General features: G+C 53.0%; 1 protein-coding gene across 1 annotated transcript in view; it reads left to right on the forward strand.

Moving 5' to 3' along the window:
* The window catches only part of EXTL3 (exostosin-like glycosyltransferase 3), a 31,495-nt gene extending 19,294 nt beyond the window's left edge, over nt 1-12,201 (forward strand). The window contains exons 3-7 of the mRNA XM_010146079.1: nt 6,478-6,605; nt 9,186-9,330; nt 10,250-10,378; nt 11,656-12,014; nt 12,067-12,201. Of these exons, the coding sequence (XP_010144381.1) occupies nt 6,478-6,605; nt 9,186-9,330; nt 10,250-10,378; nt 11,656-11,865 (612 nt within the window). The 3' untranslated portion in view covers nt 11,866-12,014; nt 12,067-12,201. The remainder of the gene's footprint in view (nt 1-6,477; nt 6,606-9,185; nt 9,331-10,249; nt 10,379-11,655; nt 12,015-12,066) is intronic.
* Nucleotides 12,202-14,231: the final 2,030 nt, after the last annotated feature.

Raw genomic sequence — 14,231 nt, forward strand, 5'->3', positions numbered from 1 at the left:
GAAGGGAGGAGGGAATGGAGGCAGGCCAAATAAAAAAAAAAAAAAAAAAATGGTTTGCCCTGCTTATGCATACGTGAATATGCACACACATCACTCCTTCCAAGGAGTTCCCCTCTGCTGGAATTTGCCATCCCCCAAAGTCCTCAACAGAGCCCTCCTGAACCTCTATTAAGCCTGGTTTGGCTGGTTTTTAATTGTTTTCCTTTTCACATTAGCAGCCCCATGTTCTGCGAGCCCGGGAGAGCTGGAGAAGTCTTGGCTTCCCATGTGCTTTCTGCAGAAAGAAGCAGCCGTTGTTAAGATGGATGGGAAGCTGCCTGCTCGACCTCAAACTAGGGTATGGGACATAGGTGGGAGGAAGATCATCAGCTCCCAAACGTGTAAAAAAACTGCCTTCCTTGCTGGGTGGGGACAACAATGGTGGCACCTCTAGAGCTAAGTCCAGGTGGTCAGACTGGTCACCCATGATTTGGGAGATGAGTTCTCACTTTTCTTCATGGAAAGGAACTCCTACCTGCTCCTCTGTGTGGAGCAGAACAGCAGGGTCCTCACTGGGAGCTTTGTCCCCCATGAGTTCCTGGGCAAATCCCCTCTCTGAGGTCAGTGCTGTCCCCATTGGACTGAGAATTTTGCTCCGGTCATGAGGTCCCTGGGACAGCAGTGAGCAGAAGGACACAACCCTGCAGCCTCTGGCTGCAGAGCAGGAGACTGGCTTCACTGACTCTTATTAATATAAAACGTTCAGAGCTGGTGCCAAGACGAGGGATTGACAGTGTTGTAAATCCGCGTCCTCCCTGGAGGACTGCGCTGGCAGGAGCGCTCAGCTTTTTCCTTCAGAGTATAGATCGAGGTCAGCTCTTCAGAAGGGAGAGGCAGATGTGTTTGGCTCCTGCATCTTCAGTGCTGTAATTCTCTGCTGCATGGTGAAGGGGAGCTCGTGATGTCCCCATCCCCATGCTGCCTATGCTGCTGGTTTTTCCCAGCCCATTTGGGTTGAATTGGTACATATTTGGGAATGATGGAAATGGATCCTTTTCCCGAGAACTTGTTCTTTATCTCCCCAAATTCTCGCTCTCCTAAGCCCTCTGGCTTTTCTTTCTTTTAAAAGACCTGACGTGAGCAATGAGGTTCCACTTTCTTGCAGAGTTTGCTCTTTGCCCAGAAATCAATCCAGTCCACTCAGCTGAACTGTCAAAACTTCTCCAAGGGCATAGACATTCTTCATGTTTTCACCGTCAAATTAGATGTGACACGTAAATTTAAAGCTTAAGTGTAAAGCTTCACCAGCAAGCAGATTGCTGGAAGATATTGATTTTACTGCATGTTTGTATTTATGTATAAAAACGTGCTATAAAGTATTGGTTAGCGGTGTTATTGCTGGACAAACTCTGGATTTATGCTCTGTTTTAGTTTTCTCTAACGTTTTGAAGATCCTTTTGGCCGATGCAGCTATGAAGAACACCAGGATCAAATGGGCTTGCATGGAGTTGTGGGGTTTTGTGCTCTTCAAGTCAGAAAAACCCCACTTTATGGAACTGAAGCACCTTGACTCGATTGCTGAAAGGAGCAGAAATTTCTGATGTGTGTCGGGTGCTCAGAGGTCTTTTAGGTCTCGCAGTTTGTCTCAAAATTTTTCAGACTGTTGAGGAGGTTCATGATTTTGAGCTGGGGGCCATTTAGCTGATGGCAAAGAGTTTTTAAAAAAATATTCACAAAAAAACAAAAGCCCAAAATAAGGCAGAAGAAACAATCTGGGACAGTTTGGAGTCTGGAGGTGCTGGAGTTTGCGTGCAGGTCCTACCACTGATGCTTTGCTCCGCGTTTGGAGGCTTAGTATCTGCTGTAGGGGAAGGTGGCTTTTTGGTCAAGGTGTTTATCTCTGTCTTGTAGCTCGCTCGCTGGTTTTGTGTCCTTCTTGCTGTTTTAATCTCCTTGGGCAAGGGTAACTGCTGACTCTCCAATTTGCCAGAGTGCAGCGCTTCAGCTTTGCTGAGGGAACATACTTTCTTGGGTTTTGATACAGCTCTTGGCTCGAGACCGTTGAGAAACAGGATTGGTCATTAAAATGATGGAAGGGCAGGAGAAGCAGCCCTGGGTGAGAGATTGAGACCTCAATCTGTTTGAAAAAGAATTGAGAGCGTGCTTCGTTGTGGCATCTGAGTTAGTTTTATAGGGTTGAGGAGGCCCACCAAGGAGCAGCATCTGGGAATTGAAGGCAGATAATTCACCACGAGAAGGAAGTTACTAATGTTCGAGTTAACACCTCAGAGGGAAAGTGGATTCTCCCACACCTGGTATCTTTAAACAGAGACAGGATGTCTTGCTGGTAGAGATGCTTCTTTTGGCCACAGCTCAGGTCTGAGATGGGGTCTCTGTGACCTGGATCATGTAGAAGGTTAATGTGGGTGAATTCAAAGTCCCTTTTGTCTTAACTTCACTGCTGTCTACCCCACCAGCTGCCTGCGGTTGGTTTTCCAGAAAGCACTACAGTCAACTGTTGCCATGAAGTTTGCTCTCATGGCTTTGTTGTCATTTCATGGCTGGTTTATGCTGCTTATGAGAGTCTTCCAGAGGAAGGGTGGCTGTGCCAAGTCCCCTGGTCCACCATGTAAAGAGGTCACACAAGATGATCAGGTGACCTCCTGTGGCCTGTAAACCCCTGAATCTGGAGACACAACGTGCCTCTTGTCTATGTGTATGGATGTGGGGTCACCATGGTGTCTGCTGGCTTTCTCTACCCAGCCCCAAGTGTGATGGAGGGCGATTGATTAGTTCTTGCTGGCAGAGTGCTTTGAGATACCTCCGGCCAAGGACGTGGTGCAACGAGGAGTCATTCAGCTGTGTTCTGACTGTGTGCTGAAGTCATGAAAAACTGCTGAATCTCACTTAACGCCATGCCGGGGAGGGGATTGGGCTTTCTGTTATTTTTGGATGTAACAACCTCTTGTTTTTCACCTGCTCCTGAGTACGTTTGTGCCCATAACGTCCATTCCATGCCTGAGAAATCTGGTGGTTTTAGAGGCCCATCAAAACGTAAAACTTCAGAAGAGGTGGAAGTGTTTCAAGTTCCTGAATCAAATACTCTTCCCAATTCCTCTAACCTATTTTTACAAGATTATTTGCTTGTGTTAAAACAGAGAAGTTTCCCCAAAATTCGCTTTTATCTTTCTCGAGAGTTATATATTCTGTCTGATAAGACGATGCCCTCGTTTCCGCAGTTTGGGATGCAGCACACGCGGTCAAGATCAAAACCTGGTCTTGCCTGGGGAGACACCATGCTTGAACCATCTCAGGGGGGACAGAGGGACAGGAGGAAGGTTTTGAATCTCAGCCCTGTCGCTGCCTGCAGGTCCCCCACATGCTTCCCTGGTGCAGTCGCCCAAGGGAAGGTGCAGGGTTTTACAAAAGCCACAGAATATTGTCTAATGACAATTAGCCACATCCTACAAGAGCTGTAAATTGGGAGAGTGTCTTTGAGAACGAGGCATCAAAGGCAGTACCTTTAAGTCGCTTCGAACTTTTGCTGGAGCTAACATGATGAATTGAACATGCTCATCAAGGCTGGGAGGCATCCGGCTCCTTCGTAGCATCTTTCTCTTTAGGGAAGAGTTTAATGCCAGTGCACTGATCCTTCTGTCCTCAGGGGTCCCTAATTTCAGGCGTTTGAGGTAGGAACCGCTTCACTTTCTCAAGTGACAGCAGTTGCCTCACGCTATTGTTCAGCAAGTTACGGGAAAACAAGTCAATCAGTAAATTTGCTGGGTTTTTCCTTGGGATCTATCGATTTACAGGCTGCTTAAATCTTAAATATTCCCTGATGAAAGGCACCTATTTTCTGTGAGACGCAAAAGCTGAATGCTGACACTTCCAGACCTGCAAAGCTTCAGACTTGATGGAGTAACCTGAAACGTGCCCGTTGCAGACCTTGTGCCGGGTTTTGTGTCCTGTCCAGATCTTTACAGCAGAAGAAAGTGGAACTGACTCCAAAGCTCATGGGGAAAACAGCCCCGGCTTTGTTGGGTCCTCTGAGCTGAACGTCTCATCTTCATCTCTTCCTCAATCTTGAACTGCAGCCAAAGCTCAGATCTGGCCCTGGATTCTCTTTAATCACAATCCCTTTGGAAGTGGGTGACAGGAAAATGTAGTTGCTGCAGGGGGTCAGTCTGGCATGGGAAGAGATTTAAAAGTGACTTGACCACAAAAATAGGACAGTGCTGTGGGCAAAACCTCCACGCTGCCATTTTCAGTGTTGGGGAGCAGAAGCGAGTTGACGTTTGCAGTTGCATTACCCAAATCTTTCTAAGACCCACAGCAAGTAGGAGTGATAAATTCACAGCACATCGGTGAGGCAGAGAGGGGTTTCTGCTGCTCAGCCTGGTGGTGGTCGCTCTTCTATTGTCCTTTATCCATCCATCCATGCATTCATCCATCCATCCATCCCTTCATCCATCCATCCCTCCCTCCTCAACTGGCAAGGCAGGACCTTTCCTGGAGAGTATATCAACTTACTATGGACTCAGTCCAACTTCTTTGAATCCTAATGAGTAAGACACCCACAGACTTCCAGCTGCTAGAAAGACAGATCTGCAACAGGAGGAGAAGATTGGTGGTCCCAAAACTTCATCAGGAGAAGCAGTCCTTCTTTCAGAAACCTGTCTTATATGGTTGAACTGATAACCAGTTCCTAGCTGGCCGAGGCTCTGACTTACTGGAGGGGCCCTTGTCTGTGTGAGAAACCCTGGAAGATGCTCTCGGGTGGTTTTTGCCAATCCTAAAGTCTTCATAAAGCAGTTGAGAGCTGGTGTTCATGGTGGGTTGCCCATGCGCTGACCAGGAAAGGAGCTGACCAGGAGTGGGAGGCAGAAAATTTCTGACATAATATAATCAGATCCTGTAAATGGATCGATGCGCTGGGTGATTAATGAGAAGAGGGCTGGAAATTGGGACTAATGGCTGTTAATTAAAAAGGTGACATGTCCCACTGGATGTGTCAGCAGCTCCCATCAAAGTCTGCTTTGCTGCCCTGTGCGATGTTCTTGGTTTTGTCATCCTATCAGTTTAACAATGTGCTCTTCCAGTCCAAAAAGCATCTGAGCAGGGCCCAGCTGTCCCATGTAGAGCCACCTCCCCTCTTTCTGAGCCAGCAAACCTGGTCCTCCTGGTGCTGCCACAAGAGCCCTTGGGTTTGCTCAGGGCAGTTTCAGGTACAGCCATGGCAATGTACAAAACTTAAATTCTCCTTGTCCAACTGGGACCCCCTCTGGCTTGATGCAGCCGGGAGATGCCTACAGCATGTTGCGTTTGGTGATGGTCCTGTGGAGGAGGTTTTCTTGAAGCCTGCACTGACCTCCTTGTGTCCAGGTCTTCCTTGGCCTCCTGGGCCAGCACCTTAGGGCTCTACCATCCCAAGCCTCCTGGTTTTTTGATTCCTGTCTTAGCAGCTGCCTCCTCTCCCCTCCTCATCACCCATTCCCAACATGGCTCCTGCAGCCTCTTTCCCAGCAGTTCGCAGATGGAGCAGATATCCCTGGGAGCATCCACAGGCTCACTCTGACTCTGAAAGTAAATGCAAATGCCCTGCTGCCTCCCTCCGGCTTGGGAGGGAGAGAGGGAAGAAATTCCTGTGCCAACATTGTCTGTCTCTGCTTTTGCCTTCTGTGAGCACCAACGGCATCACAGCCCTCCTGGGCTGGGAGTGCTGCTGGCTCGGCTCTGCCCTGCTCCTCCGTGGCTTAGAGCTACATAATTTGTTCACCTCCCTGCAATGAATTTTTTCCTTCTTTTGACGGATCTTCAGTGAAATATTTTAATGTGTTCTTGTCGAATGCTCCATCCCCCTCCCCAGCAGCTATTGACAGATGAAAGCACCGGCGCTGGCTTTACATGGGAATTTAATCGTACCAGCTGTCACGCAGATCCCCCATACAAATATTTTCCACTGTTAATGGTTCCAGTGTGGGCTTTTTTGTGTGTGATCAAATTTAATCTTATTTAATGGAGTTTTATTGCCGTGATGCCTTATTCTTTTCACCAGGCTGGACTTTATTTTTAAATCAAGAGAGATTGTTCAGAGGAGAGTGAGAGAAACGACTAGGGGAATTGAGTGGGATGGGAAGCCTGGGATGAACTGAGTGACTACAGGTCAGCCGGGGCAGGCGAAAAGTGTAAGAGTGGGGGAAAAAGAGGGTCCAGCATGGAAGAGGCAGTCAGGAGGAGGGAGAAACTCGGTCTGATTTTACATCTGTAGGGCTAGGAATAAGAGAAATAGGGCAGGAGGCAGCAGGTGAAAGGGCTGGGAGATGGAGCTGGCGCTTTTTGCTGAGGAAGTGTTTCCCCGTTGCAGGGGCTACGAAGTAGCGCTGAAATGCTGGACCACCACAGCTGGAGTGCACAGCCCCAGCCCCTCAGTCTGTTCTCTGGCCATGCTAGAGACGTGGTGGTGACAGCCACTGTAACTATCATATGTTCATCTCTTAGGTTGTCCGCACAGAGAAAAACAGCCTGAACAACCGGTTCCTGCCGTGGGACGAGATCGAGACAGAGGCCATCCTGTCCATCGATGACGATGCTCACCTTCGCCATGACGAGATCATGTTTGGCTTCCGGTGAGTAGCGTCCACGCACGTGGCCTTTGGATCCCAACTGATGTTTTCTGCATCCAGGGTCTGCTGAGGTGCAGCTTGGCCTCGTGGCTAAAGCTGGGGTCAGATTTAGGACTAGCACATCCTTCCCATGGCTTTCCAACACAATTTCTTGGAGGAGTGGTACGTGTTAGTGAACTGTTTAATGAGTGCAGGCGGGGGAGCTGAGCTCAGGTTGTCCAGGCAACCCCAATTCTCACACTTCCTAACCTCGACTCTTCGGCTTTTGCTGTGCTGATCATGTTCCCTTAATGGTCTTGGGGGTGTATGGCTTCCTAGGGTGGAAGGAAACGGGAAAACAAATCCAGGAGGCTGTAGGACTCCATCCTTCATGTGCCATTGGCAAGGACAGTCCTGCCTATTCACAGGGCAAGTGCTCCCAACTCATAAATTAGGGATTTTCATTTGCAGCTGCTGCAGGACATGATGCTGGGGTGCTTGCTGTGGGCTGCCATCCTCTTCTCTCCATGTGACATGGGGAAGTGACAGCTATTTTGTCAAATTTTTTCTGCAGAGCATGGAAAAGACAGATGTTACACAGAAGAGGCTGGTGCTGCCTGCTCTCATTCCCACCCTCTTTCTGCTCCAGCATCTACTTTGCCCTGGCAAAAAGCTTCCTGACACAGGGCCAAGGGATGAAGCAGATTCGTGGGCTCGTGCTGTGGGAGGTTTCTGCAGCTCGTACAGCTAAAATCTCTCCAGCTGCCAAACTGGGGAGTGAGGATGGCACAAGGAGAGAGCGCTGGCACTTGTTTGGCTGCGGCTTGTCAGCCCGATGGGCCAGGAGTGGGGGCTGCGATTGCCGATCCCGGCATCTGGCTGGGTGGTGGGAGACAGGGACCCGCTTTCCGCTCACACTGAAACTTATTGGCTCGTGTTTGGGACAAAAATGAAAAGGCACAAAACACCTGGAAACTCAACAAGCTCTCTCCAAGAGAGGTTGCAACCGCCGCAGCGACATGGGAGGATGGTGCCAGGGAAGCTGCTGGTGTTGTTGATTACCGGGCTTTCATTACCAGGTTATGTTGGAGTTTCATTAGTTTGAGTAGAGGATAGAACAATAATCACACCTTCGCCCCTGGCTGTGTCAGGAAGCATAAGGAAGGCTCAGGGCTCTCAGAATCTCGGTCTCTTCAACAGCCTGCGATCGTCTTGCAGCCATCGTGCCTGTAGCTCACCCTGGGAACAGGGGGTTATGGGAGGGACTCGCATCCGCGTGAGGTAAAAAACCAAACCAGCCGCTTTCTGCCCTATTTTATGCCTGTGACCCTTCTGTGTGCAACAGCCTACTGCCTGGGACTTGTTTCTTGTAGCATGGAGTCGCTGGGTTGGGAGCTGCAGCTTGGACCTCCCAGTTAGGGAGGTGGGATTTGGTGATCCGAAGGACTCCAGCAGACTTCCAGCTCTGCTTCTGGAAGCTGGATTTATTTCCCAGGTTAGGCACTAGGCACTGGGTTTTTTCTTAATTACTCCTGCCAGAGTCGCAGCTACCCTGTGGGATTTCTCTTGAGCAGCGTGAGCTGCAGACGAGAGCGGAATATTAAGGGAGACCACGGTCTCATGTGCAGACCTCCAGATTTCATTCCCTAGGGCTCGACTGTGAGCCTGTGTCGCGGTGAAGAATGCACTTACGGCCCCAGAGGTTCTTTTCCTACGGCCAGAGCCCGGGAGGCTGCCAGGTGCTAGTTTGGGGCAGGAGGCTGGCAGTTTGGCACTCCAAATCTTCTGAAGACGCGCACCAGCGTCTTCAGCATTGCAGCAGCTGTCCTTATGGGAGCTTGGTGTTATCACGGCTTTGCAAAGGAGGAAACCTGAGCTTCTGGGAGGTAGACGGTCCCAGGGATTTGGGGGAAGAGGCCAGGAGATGCTGGGTTCCTCCCAAGCTAAGCCCTGGCTGCTCTGGACTTTACATGCGGGGAAATAAGAGAAACAGCACCGGTGTATGGGTCCCGCAGGGAACCCCCGCACGGGTGGCAAATGGAAGAGTTTCCCATCTCGCTGGCTTTCCCTGCCTCTTTCTCTGCCTCGCCATCCGAGGGCTGAAGTTTTCCATTCTGTGTGTAATTCAGAAACTAATTTTGGGCCACAAGGCTTTTTGGTTAGTTTTCTTTTAAGCCTGCCTTATGAGGTAGAGAATCCCTGAGTGACGAGTTAGGAGCACTTGCCCTGTGAATAAGCAACTCGAACGTGCCTCGAGGACAAGACAAGGTGAGCTCAGCTTTGTACCAAGCAGCGCTGGTCAGAGCTCACAGCCTGTGTTTGGGAGAGCTGACTGGCGGCTGCGTCTGTTCACACCTAACAGCTTCTCACCTTTACCAAGAGAAGGTCAATAAATTCTGCCTGGCCGTTCAAGCCAGGATTTCTGCATTCAGCCCTTTCTGTGCTACAGCAGGAAAGAAATCGGAGCCATTGTCAGGCATCTCCATCACTTGCAGCCCTCCTTGGGAGCTGCTCCTTTGGCATCGAGGACGTAGTCCTGTAGTGGTTCTCGTCTCTGAAAGGGCTCCCTGCGTTGTGTCTCACTGAAAGGCTTTGTGTTTGCAGGGTCTGGAGAGAGGCAAGGGACCGCATCGTTGGCTTTCCGGGGCGCTACCACGCGTGGGACATCCCCCATCAGTCCTGGCTTTACAACTCCAACTACTCTTGCGAGCTCTCTATGGTGCTCACTGGTGCTGCCTTCTTCCATAAGGTGAGATATTGTGGCCACAGAGCCCTGAGCTTTCCCTTTCTTCTCAGAGTCACCAGCATCTGGATGTTTCTGGGGTTAGATTTTTTTTTCCTCAAGTTGTTCCAGGGAAGGTTGAGGTTGTCCCTGAGGAACCATTTCTTGCCCATTGGGGTTGTGCAGGGCTGTCCCAGGCTGCCCAGGGCAGTGGTGGAGTCCCCATCCCTGGAGGGGTTTCCCAGCCGTGTGGAGGTGCTGCTGAGGGACAGGGGTTAGTGGGGACCTGGCAGTGCTGGGGGAACAGGGGCACTCGAGGAGCTTAATGGTCTTTTCCAACCTGAACCATGCTGTGATTCTGTGGAGTGCAGCCAGCAGCTGGTCTGTGTCCCAGCGAGCTGCCTCCTCGAGCAGCAGCCTGTGTTTGTGCCCCACGAGAAGCACTGTGGCACTGAAACAGGCGGTTGGAGCACAGGGCTCAGCGCCTTTCAGCGACACTCTCGGTCACGGCAAGGGCAGGACGTGCCATGGCATTGCCCACCCCGCATCTTCCTGTAGCATCTTGTATCTTACAGTCAGGAGTGTTGGAAGGGGTAATTTGCTGGGAAGTCATGAGTCCCTGGGAGGCTGGCTGGGAAGTGTGGGAGGTTTATGTTGGAGTGGAGCAGTGCAGAGAGTGGTGGGAAGGTTACCCCCCAGCTCCTGCCACCGTGCCGACTGCAGCAGCAAGGGCAGTGAGATCTGCGGGGGCTGAACCTCGTTTCTTGATTTCCGAAGTGACGGGAGCCCTGGGACTCGGTCAGGGTGGTGGTGGTGGGGTAGATCCACTGCAGCAGATCTCCTGGGTGCAGGAGTCACTCTGTTACGGGGAGTCTCCCCACTGGCACCCTTGAGCTCTCTGCTTGGGACCACCTTGAGCAACATGGTGCCTTTTAATCCCTTCCAGTACTACGCCTACCTGTACTCCTACGTGATGCCGCAAGCAATCCGCGACATGGTGGACGAGTACATCAACTGCGAGGACATCGCCATGAACTTCCTGGTCTCTCACCTGACAAGAAAACCTCCCATAAAGGTAAAGCACCAGGCGGAAGCTTGTACTGGGCTTCGTCTTTCCGGTGGTTCGGTCGCTGGCTTTGAAAGGCAAGACGTGTGCTCAGAGGCTGCTCCTTCTTTCCGTAACACTCGGCACGAGAAGGGATGGATTCCCTGCTGATTTTGTGTGGCTTTCCAGAGACATTTAGGCTGGTCTGCGAGTGGCGGGCTTTTGGTCCAAACACCACAGCCCAGCTGAGATGTCCCTGCCCTGTGACAACACACGAACATGACAGTTTTGAGGGTGAATTTTGGAAGCAGATCATTCCGCTCTTTATCATTGCTGGCAAACTGCTCTGTACTGCCCTGCATATGGCTCACCGTTGCAGGCCAGCTGCCTCCAAGATGGGTCTTGGCCAAAAATGTGATGGTGATGGGTGGGTTTTTCTGTGTGATATTCTTCCCATCTGGAGCTGCTGTGAGGGGGAGGTTGTCAAATTCGGTGCAGCCAAGAGGAGATTGAGACCAAAACCAAAGGGCACTGCCACAGAATGTGTACAGACAAAGAAGCCCTTTAATCAGTGGTGGCCCCTCAACACCTCCTGAAAGCTGGAGCCTCCTGCAAAGATCTTACTCTGCGTGCCCAAAACAAGAGATGCCCCAAACTGTTAATTCTTCTATAGCATCTATGGGCAGCAGCTCAAGGGAGGGGATCCTGCCCCTCTGCTCTGCTCTGCTCTGCTCTGCTCTGCTCTGGGGAGACCCCCCTGCGGTGCTGGGTCCAGCTCTGGGCTCCTCAGCCCAGCACAGACATGGACCTGCTGGAGCGGGGCCAGAGGAGGCCACAGGAATGACCCGAGGGTGGAACCCCTCTGTTGGGAGCACAGGGGAGAGAGTTGGGGGTGTTCAGCCTGGAGCAGAGAAGGCTGCGGGGAGACCTTAGTGCGGCCTTTGAGTGCTTCAAGGGGCCTCTGAGAAAGCTGGGGAGGGGCTTTTGAGCAGGGGCTGTTGGGACAGGACAAGGGGTGATGGGTGACACTGGAAGAGGGAGATTGAGACGAGAGAGAAGGGAGAAATTGTTTCTGCTGAGGGTGGGGAGACCCTGGCCCAGGTTGCCCCGAGAGGTGGAGCAGCCCCATCCCTGGCAGCACTGGAGGTCAGGTTGGGTGTTGGGGCTCTGCTCAACCTGCTCTAGTTGCAGATGTCCCTGCTCCCTGCAGGGGGTTGGACCGGGTGATCCCTCCCCACCCAAGCTGTTCTGTGTTTCTCTCTCTGTAGCTGGCATGGCAGTGACAGTCATCGTCCCTCTCGTTGTAGGTGACCTCCCGCTGGACTTTTCGCTGCCCCGGGTGTCCCCAGGCGCTTTCGCATGATGACTCTCACTTCCACGAACGACACAAGTGCATCAACTTCTTTGTCAAGGTGTACGGGTACATGCCCCTCCTGTACACCCAGTTCCGCGTGGACTCGGTCCTCTTCAAGACCCGCCTGCCCCACGACAAGACAAAATGCTTCAAGTTCATCTAGAAGTGGGAGCAGCCGGCACCCTCGTCTCTCCGAACGTCGGCCGGAGGCGGGTGAGGGCAAAGGGGGGCCTTTTGGCGGGGCTGTGTGTGCAGAACGCCTTTTGCCGTGGACTCCGGCCTCCCTCCCGCAGAGCAAAAGGGACGTCCCGGGTGTGGACGGGCACCTTTCCCCCTCCCTTCCCGCTCTCCCGCCAGGGAACAGGACCTGACGGCTTCGGTAAAGACCCTCCCTGGGATCATACACTGAGGAATGGCACGTTGGCTGGTGGCTCTGCCCCTTCGCTAGCCAAGGGCAACCGACCTTTTTAATTATAATTATTGTTATTTAAAATGAAAGTGTTTTAGATTTGCCGCGTGAGGCTTTTTTTGGTTTGGTTTGGTTTTTGATTTTTTTTTTTCCCTCTCTATCCCCATCCCTTCCCCTCTGGACCTGTCTGCCGCTCAAGGGGGACCGTAGCAAGGCCAGGTTGGAGCTGTTTGACTGCAGAGAGGTCAAGGCAGCTCCGCTCTCCTCTGTCACCCCATCCTTTCTCCCACGGGGCAGTCCCTCTCTTCCCTCCTGCCCTGTGGCTACTACTGAGGACTCTGAGGTGCTGCCTAGTGACAGCTCTTTGCTCGGCCCTGCCCTCAGAGAGGGGTGAGCAGGCAAGAGGTGGGCCCCGGAGGGTCCTTCCCCAGCTCCAGCACCACGCCGGGTCCCGTGGTGCAGCCCCGGGGGAGTTTGGTCACTGCGGTCTCCTTCTCGGTGTCCTTCTCCACACAGCAGGTACTGCTAAACCTGGAGATGGGGAGCGTGTCCGGGGTCAGGAGTGACCCACCGGTAGCACGGTGGGGGCTGGCAGTGCCCCGGGCTCGTGCACTCGCGCGGGCTGTGGTTTTCGACAGCCTCTGTGGCACCGAAGGCAGCTGCGGAGAGTCTCTGAGTCCGGCCTGGCCTTTCCACAAGCACTTTGGGACTTTTCCTCCTGCCCTTGAGGGCCTCGTCCTTGGGCTGGCCCTGCTCAAGATGAGCCAATGCGCTTTGGTGATGAAAACAAACCTCTTTCCCAAGTGCGTCCCAGCGTGGACACGGTCTGCCCAGAGCCAGCTCTTGGCGGTGCCCGGTCCCTGCCGGGGGAGCCGGCAGCAACTCAGCTTTCCGTGCCAGAGCGGTGGGAGTCGGGGGATCGGGGCCTGCTCTGGAGACAGCGTCGCGTTTGGCAGAGTGGAGGGAGGGGAAGACACTCGCCCTTGATCCGTGCGCGGCTGAAGCAAAGCCCCAGCACAGCCTGCGTGTGCCGGAGCCGGGGCTGCACCATGGGCTGGAGACCCCGCTCCGCCTCATCCCTCGTCCCCATCCCACAGCGAAAGGTGCCCGTGCCAGGTTTGCCCGTAGGCCTCAGCGTAACTGCCTTAACCCCCGCTCCCGCCCGCGCTCCTGCCCTGGTGCGGGGGCACGATCAACGGTTAATCCTGTGAGGAGCTTTTCCTTCCCCTGAACCAGGAGGCACTGGTGAGGTCGCAGTCACGGGGCTGGTTTTGGAGCTGGTTTTTCTCCCGCCGATCGAAGCGCTGTTAGGTCTGTGACCACCCGACCTGCTCCGTTCTGCTTCGGCCCTGGCTGGGAGCAGGAAGAGGGGCACAGGCTCCCCTCTGAGTGATGTTCTCCCCCAGCGCACCCCAGGTGTTGAAGGGCAGCCTGGAGAAGCTCTTGCTGGGTACACAAGGAGGTGAAACTTGTGTCCTCATTTTTCTGGCCCGTTTTCCACCGCGGCCGGTTGCAGCTCAGCATCCCCGTACCCTGCGGCGGAAGGATGGTCCCACCTGGTTGTGTCTCTGGTGCGTCCCAGACCAGGAGCAGGGATAGGGAATGGTACATCCGCAGCTCCTGGGCTCGCTGGGAAGGTCAGCCCTGTCCTGCAGCCTGCACCGTGCTCTGGGGTGTCCAGAGGCCTCTGCAGGTGCATTTCAGCCGGTTTTTCCAGTCAGCCCCACGGCAGCGGTCACCAACACATGCTCCTTGGGAACGGGAAGGGAAGGGGCAGCCTGTCTCCAACAGAGCCGACGGCTCATGCCTTCACCAGCACCCCAGACCAACACCAATCGACGCGTCTGCTCCTCTCCAGATGTTTTTTTTTCCCTTTCCACTTTTTTTGGTTTAACATCAGGTGCTCAAAAAGTAGCACATGAAGGTTCACGGTCTCCTTAAAAATGGGATTGGAGACTCCTGCGAGGCCCCCAAACACCTGAAAGGACATTTTCTGCCCCTGCTCAGAGTGGAAATGTGGCACTCGGAGGCAGCTGCACCAGCTTCAGCATCCCTGGGGGCCTGGTGCTCCTCTGCTGCCAGCTTTAATTCTCCCCTCGTTAATCGGTGGTTCATTGGCA

Source organism: Buceros rhinoceros, unplaced genomic scaffold (assembly GCF_000710305.1).
Source record: "Buceros rhinoceros silvestris isolate BGI_N320 unplaced genomic scaffold, ASM71030v1 scaffold3522, whole genome shotgun sequence".
Classification (NCBI taxonomy): domain Eukaryota; kingdom Metazoa; phylum Chordata; class Aves; order Bucerotiformes; family Bucerotidae; genus Buceros; species Buceros rhinoceros.